This window comes from Piliocolobus tephrosceles, unplaced genomic scaffold (genome assembly GCF_002776525.5).
Source record: "Piliocolobus tephrosceles isolate RC106 unplaced genomic scaffold, ASM277652v3 unscaffolded_11602, whole genome shotgun sequence".
Classification (NCBI taxonomy): domain Eukaryota; kingdom Metazoa; phylum Chordata; class Mammalia; order Primates; family Cercopithecidae; genus Piliocolobus; species Piliocolobus tephrosceles.
The window spans coordinates 2,961-10,414 of NW_022292758.1; the positions used below are offsets into that span (position 1 = coordinate 2,961).

Here is a 7,454-nt window from a genome sequence, read left to right on the forward strand (position 1 = left end):
GACTCCCGAGGACATAGGGCCCTTTCTTTAGTGTTTCGGCAGTGTTTACCAGTCATTGTTTGGGACTGTAGTTAACATTTTTTTGTCCTGTCTTTAGCTACTTTTTGAAGATATGTTTGTGAACTGAGAAAGCTCCCTGCTAGAGCTAGTTTCCTAGGATGTGGGTGAGGGAGAGGGCTGTTGAATGAGTTCTACTTTGAACTTTTGTCTTGCATCCAGAAGCCAAGAGGAAATGGGGTTTGTAAAATGTTTTCTCTTATGCTTCTTATTGGGAGAATGAGATGTTTCTTTGAAAGGCAGTGCATATTTACCACTTTGGCACAGAAAGAAGGATGTGGTCTCCTGGAGACATCCTTCTAGTATGCTGTGAGGCTGCTATGTCTGTGCTGTTTGGGTTGGCCTTCCATCTTTTCAAGGTGCCAGTGTCTTGGCATTTAGGGTTGGATGATCACTTCATCTTTCACTGTGCCTTTCAGGGCCCTGTTTGACTATGATCGGACTCGGGACAGCTGCCTGCCAAGCCAGGGGCTCAGCTTCTCTTATGGTGACATTCTTCATGTCATTAATGCCTCTGATGATGAGTGGTGGCAGGCAAGGCTGGTGACCCCACACGGAGAAAGTGAGCAGATCGGTGTGATCCCCAGTAAGAAGAGGTGAGTCATCATGATCATGAGCAAGGCCTTTCCTGCCCTCTTGCTGGTATTTCTTTCTTGTTTTCCTATTAGAAGTTGCTTGAGAGCAACATTTGTGCCTTGCTTCCTTTTTGGTAGAGTCGGTACTCAACATGGTTTTTACTCAGTGAGCCAAAAAAATGGCTGCTGTGCCTGCTGCAACCCACTGCTGGACCATTTACTGGCAGTAACAGGACTTCTTTCTGATTCCAAAACAGGGTAGAAAAGAAAGAAAGAGCTCGATTGAAAACTGTGAAGTTCCATGCCAGGACGGGGATGATTGAGTCTAACAGGGTAAGTGGGGATTCCCAAGGAAATCAGCCAGTAGGTAAAGAGGGGCGAGAAGCTTGGAATTTAGTCTGATGTGTAGGAGAACTGGGGAACACAAAAGAAAATCTCTTTTTCAGGGGGCTGGCTCTGTCCTGTCAGAACATTGACTGCTTTTCAGAAAGCAGAGAGGGAGCTCTTAAAGTCCACAGCTAGTCTGTGCTCCTTCCCCCTGGGTACTGGCTCTTGAAGATGTGTTGGAGTTGGACTGTCTGGAAGGCTGACTTGCTTGGGGAAAATGAAGCCACTCATGGATGTCTCCCTGGCTATAGATCCTGTCAGAGCATCCAGCCAAGAAGCCCAGTCCCAGAGCTCCTACCTCCCTTCAGACCACCTGAGACGGGGGGGCTCTCCATTCACCCCTTTTTTTTCTATGAGCTTCACAGGCCAAAGAACTTCTGGAGCAGTAGAGGGAAGAGAGACGTGGAGTAGATGACTCTGTGTGTATCAGTGGTACCTTAGGGCATGTGTCCAGGAGGCTACAGTGACCTTTGTTCCTTAGGAAGTACCAGTGAGTGTTATGAGTCTGGGTTAGGTAGAAACCTCTAACATCCCTACAACATTTTCTTGTAAACATAATTTTCCTCTTACATCAACTTTCATTTAATCTCATAGACTCCATTCGTGAGAGATGGTCTTTTATTTAGCTCACCGTTGTCTCCATTTTAGTTTTTCTTGCATGCTTTAAAATCCATTGTTCTGTTTTTTTTTTTTTCTTCTGTCCTTCCCCTCCATCTTCATGTTCTTTCACAGTCGATCAAAAAGAAACGTAAAAAGAGTTTCCGCCTCTCTCGAAAGTTTCCATTTTACAAGAGCAAAGAAAACATGGCCCAGGAGAGCAGCATACAGGAACGTAAGTAGCAGCAGAGTCCAGAGAGCAGGCCGTCTGCAGCCCCGTCCTCTCATCGTCAGTTGCCCTTCCCTCAGGAGAAGCCTGGGCAGGGCCATGTGTGGCCCCGTGCATGCCTGTGTGCGCGTGCACCTGCTTATCTACAGAGTCAGGGCAGAAATTGGTCTACATAAGAAGATGTCGGGTTTTATTTGTCCTGCTCCTCAGTTAGAATGAATGTTGAAGGCACTGAGGTGGGACTGGTCCCAGGGTCCCAGGAAGTGCCTGGCACTAGCAATGGAAGTGCCAGACAGAGCTCTGCGGTGGTGGTGAGGAACGGTTTTTCAGCTACAGTGTCAGGGTCAGGAAAATGGTTTTTCAAGAGAATGAGCTCTAGGGACTCAGTGTTGCTCTCCTGGTTTCTTCCTCTTGTGTTTTCTTTCCCTTAACTTCACTCATGTATGTCAAGAGAAGAGCCTTTTCCCAGGATCCCTGGAGTTGGGGCTACTTCCAGAATCCCAGGCATGTGCATAAGCATACAGGATATCCACACAACTCTCAGCAGACTCACTGTCATCCTAGAGTGCCTACAGAGCCCGTTTTCCCAGGAGAATCCTTCCTGCTGAAATGAGTTGACATGGAAGGAGTGTTGCTCCACATTGTTCAAATAAAGATCTGTTGAAAAACACAAAGTTGGTTCGGTAGGAAGAGCAGTCACACTGAGCTAAATTCAACTGAAGAAGAAATTTAATCCTGATAAATCTTCTTGCTCTACCATGTGCCTCAGCAATTAACTGCTCCAACCCTAACCTTAAACACCAGGTCTGGCTTGAAAAATGTTTTCTCATTTGTCTCATCATGAGTGGTAAACATCTCTCATTTACCAGTGACTCCTCTGACTTACGTGGAGGGATCTTCGGGTCTTGGGCTGTTGGGGCTGGCAGGCGACTGACTGGTTCTGATAGGAAATGTCCTTCTGTCAGGCCAGCCTGGTCCACGGTCATGGTATGTGTAAGTCGTTGCTATCTGGGTGGTACCTGGTGGACAAAAGGGTGCCCTCATCCAGATGGCAGCCACAGCTCATCATCCTGGAGTAGTTCAATGAGAAGCCATAGATGAGGTGGCTCTGCTCATGAGCAGTTAGGAGACAGTCAGAGGCCTGAGGTGATGTCACCATAATTTCATCAGATAAGTCCCAGTGTCCCAGAGTCCCTCCATGCCAAGCCCAGCCTGGGGGGGCTGTTCATTGCTCAGTGGTCCCGCCTGGTGGGCGAGGTGGGGGTATCTGTTGGACAACAGAGTTGAAAGTGCCTAGTGCTTCTCCAGAAGCTGAGCTCATCCCCCAAGGTCTGCCCAGCTCAGGGCAGCTTTGGAAGCCACACCCCACACCATGCAAAACTTTTCCTGAAGGGTTTGAACAGAGTGAATCAGTATTGGGCGAAAGCTTCTTGAGGTAGTGGGAATTCTGTCTGCCTACCTGGCACACGTGGGCATTTGCTCTTTCACGCACTGCGGAGGGAAATGGTGATTTCAGGACCAAACAGAGACCTGGGCTCCACAACCAAAATTTGGTCAAAGCAGGTGCTTTAAATCTTGGAGTGTCACCTGTCCTGTCCCATTGGCCTACAGCTGTAGACACCTCAGAAAGCTAGTCTGCTCCAAGGCACTCTGGCAACGAATTGGGCAGCATGAAGTCTTGATGTCTTATCTGCCCTGGGATGTTCTTTCTGTGGCAAAGTTCCTGGCCTCACTATAGTGCTAGGTCTTCATGGTGTTTCATAATTCTGTCACTAGTGCTCACCTGCCTCTGTATTCTTCCTCCCCCCTTGTCTTTTTCTCAATTTTTTCTCTTCTCCCCAAATCTCTCCCTGTCTTCCATTCCCTCCCATCCCTTCCCCGTCCCCCTTCTTCTTCTCCCCCTCGTCCTCTCCGCCCTTGCTGTCTGTGAAATCAGGACTTCCCGGGGTTAAGTGACGATTATTATGGAGCAAAGAACCTGAGTAAGTCCAACTTACACACCGTTCACTGTATTTGTGGCATGAATGGAGATAGTGGGGGTGGGGCTACTGGGGGCATGGGTGAGGGTCAAGGGTGAGAGGAGGGCAGTGTTTGTGAGCACTCTGACATCACAGCAGGAAGAAGTGCGTGTGGCTCCAAATGTTACATGTTTGCTCTGGATCCCTAGTACCCAAATAAGTCCCTATCATTCATGCCTTTGTTTACCTTTTGCTACTCAAAGTGGCAGGGCGTGAGCTTGGCGTCCCACCTTAGAAGTGAAATGGGCTTGAAATGTTTCTCCAAGGTAACCACTCAGCTAATCTCTAGCCTATTGTCGAAGGGAGGGGTGCCTGCTGGTTGGATTCTTCTTCCAGTGATACCACGCTAAAGAATTGGGTGTAGGAATTGCAGCTCTTACAGTCCCTGTAACTAGGGGCAAGGGTACTGTGACCCCCTTTTCCCAACCTGCATCTAGGATGTCCCAGCAGATCCAGGGCCTCAGCAAACAGTGCCGGTTGGCTTCCCACAGAGCACCTGTAAGGGGTTGAGCTGGTCTGCTAGGGGCCCCGGCACCATTTATGGACCATATATAGTTAGTGCTTTATCTCAGGAAAACTCTGACCTCATTTTCCTTTCTGGAAAAGAATCCTAGAGTGGAAAATGAAAAAGGCCTAGATGATGAGGCTTGGTGGCCATCCTGCTGCGTGCAAGGGTGCACAGACATGCAGCCTTGCCGAATGGGTTCTGTCAGCATATACTCTCCTTCAATAAATAATAAAGGACAAAGGCAAAGGAGTTGCCTATGGGGATTGTTCAGGAACTAGCCATGTGTGGCATCTCAGCCAGTCCTTTCTGGGGGTGGGCCACAGCATATCATGATCTGGAACAGTGTGGTCTTGGCTGAAATGAGCAGCATCTCTCTCCATAGTTTGGTGTGTCCATGTCTCATCTTCATTCGCGTGTCATCTTGGATGGGCGGGCTTTGTTTGTGCCTCCTGTGAGCGCTGCTCCTCCACTTGAGCTTTCTTTTCCCTCACCACTAAGAGATGGGCAGATCCCAGCTGTGTGAGACAGGAGGGCTGTCTTGTCCTCAAGGTGTTTTTGTTGGTTTTGTTGTCTGTGTTTTGACATGTGTCTGGTGGTGGATGGAAGTGCTTCCCCTCTCACCACTGAAGCCAAGCTCTCCTGCTTTGGAGTGGTGGCAGGAAGGCTGGGGATCCCACCGAATGGTCAGGGCAGCGCTGCCTGGTGTCTGCTTAACCCATCCAGTGTTTGGCCTCTTAGTTGTGGAGTGCCACATGGTTCTGTACTTCGGGGGCTCTGTCGGGCGGGGGACACCCATGAGCAGACTGGTCCCTGGACTTCTCTTTGCTCCTGTCACTGCCTTTTCTTTCCTGTTGTTAGCCTTGGGCGATGCATTTTGAAATAGGACTTGGAAACCATCCAGGTCAATTTGTTTGATTCAGGTGAAGAGGATGCTGCTGAAGGAAGTATGGCTTGTAGCACATAGGGAGGGACTTGGCAGACCAAGAGGGCTCTGGGGACAAGTGCGAGAGGGCCAGGGGCTCAGGACTGGAGCTGTGCCTCCCAGTTGGTAGCCTGGATGTGGCAGGCCTCCTGTGGCCTGACTCAGTTGGCAGCTCAGTGTCTCGCTCCTGGAGAAATTGAGTTTTGTGCTGCATGTGACCTCTCAGTGGTGTGTTCTGAATTGGAGTCTCTTTCTTGTTGGCTTGCAGAGGGAGTGACATCCAACACCAGTGACAGCGAAAGCAGTTCCAGTAAGTGTGTGTCATTCCTTCCATGTCGTGTGGCTCCACCGTGTATCCCAGCCATCCTCATTCCAGTGTCGCTCAGCTGCCATTGCTGCTCAGAGGCTGGTGCTTCTTTTAGCCATGTACACTTTGAGATCCTGGAAATGCTGTGGCCAGTTCATTCTCCTTATGGGTTGAGGTTCACCCCATGGGTTAAAGGAGAGTATGAGCCCTGTAGTTCTGGCCAGGACCTGACTTAAAAGCATCCCTGGCACTGGGAAGGGTAAACTGCCAAAGAGTAAATCCCTGCCATGGCTACTGTGGGCCATAGGTGCTGCCAGATTTATAGATTTGCTCAGAGACCAAAAGAAAAATGGCTCCTATAGGACACTGCTCTAAATCTGCCTTTCCAGGTCATTAGGACCTCTTTGCCTTTGGGGCCAGTTAAAGGATCAGGTAATTGCCAAGTTCTCCTTGGGAGATCCTGTGACCAGACCAGAGAAACCGTAATTCAAACCTCATGAACTTTGGGAGCACTGGTCTTTCAGGAGCTATGGTGGCTAGAAGCCTTGTAAAATCTGCCCAGGAGTCTGAGGCTCAGAAGAAGCCTTTTAGCAAGCATGTGCCTTGATGCAAATATCACTGTCTTCCCTGGGACTGCCATCAGCCACTTTGGGACCTCCAGGCACCCAGCACCAAGTGGCTTAATGACTGTTTTAGGAAAACCTCAACATTGCTAGGCTCGACATGGAGCTCCACCAGAAAGAGACAGCAGGCTCAGCATTGCTTTTAAAGGGCACTGGGGACCTTAGCAGAGCCATGTGCCACTTTTCTGGATGCTGCTTCCAATGCAGGAGGTGGGTCGGTAGACCTTTAAAAGGGCAAAGTTAGGTCGCACCTTTGGGGACCTGGGTGTGTGCCCTGACTCCCCTGCATGTAGATGAAGGGGACTCAGGCAAGCATCTCAACCAGTCGAAGCGTCCCTGTCATTCTTACTAGAGCGAGGGGACTACTGCACACAGCTGACTTGTTACCTACAAGAACAGTTCCTCAGAAATTGGGGTGGTTTGGGGTGGAGGCTTCATGGCTTCTGGGCCTTGGCCCCTTGCCCAGTGATGTTTCACTGAACAAGATAACTGCTGACTTCTGTCTCAGAGCCCGTGAAGGGTTTCCTGTGCTTCTCACCAGCAGAAAACAGAAAGGATCACAGGTGGTAGCAAGGACCACCCGATAAGGCTGTGTCCTGGCAGGGGAGGGGTGCGGGGAGTGTCGTACAGAAGGAGGCAGATCATATGGTGCTAACCTATCTCCCTTTTTTGTTGCAGAAGGACAAGAGGATGCTATTTTGTCATATGAACCAGTGACACGGCAAGAAAGTAAGCCCCCTCTGAGAGCCTTGTCTTTGTGCTGGTCTGGTCATGGGGCTCAATACAGTGGGTGGCTATGGCAGCAGAGGGAGGGACCTGGAGGAGGAGGAAGGCTCGACTCATGGCACATCCAGCCCATGGGCTCCTTCTTCTCTTCTGCTTCTTCCTAGTGTCATAGGGAAGGGGGTGCATCCAGTGTGCACTTCTCTCTGTGCCTTTGCCTGCTGCCAGGACACCTTCCAAAGGAGGGGGCAAATTTACAAGGAAGGTCTATTTCAGAAGATGTAGCCACTGCTAAAAGAGAGGTCCAGGTTCTTCCCTTCAGTGGCTGCTCTGCAAAAGCCTTGCTCAGTTACTGGTGTCAGTGCAGAGATTCTTTCTGACTGTGTTAGAAGGGGAGCAGCTTCCGGTTTCAGACTTGCCTTGAACTTAGATATTCTCAAATTAAAGGCTCTTTGATGTCTTTCTGTTTAAAAGCCAGACAATGGCCGAGGATGCTTTACCCTGTCTG

The 7,454-nt window shown here is 49.7% G+C and overlaps 1 protein-coding gene across 1 annotated transcript; it reads left to right on the forward strand.

The window, feature by feature from the left end:
* Window positions 1–476: 476 nt before the first annotated feature.
* LOC113220763 (disks large homolog 3-like) lies at window positions 477–7,303 on the forward strand (the record flags this gene model as incomplete). Its single annotated transcript, XM_026450078.1, has 6 exons — window positions 477–653; window positions 890–965; window positions 1,752–1,851; window positions 5,562–5,603; window positions 6,902–7,009; window positions 7,175–7,303. Coding segments are annotated over 6 exons (632 nt in total), but the record flags the coding sequence as incomplete, so codon positions are not given.
* Window positions 7,304–7,454: the final 151 nt, after the last annotated feature.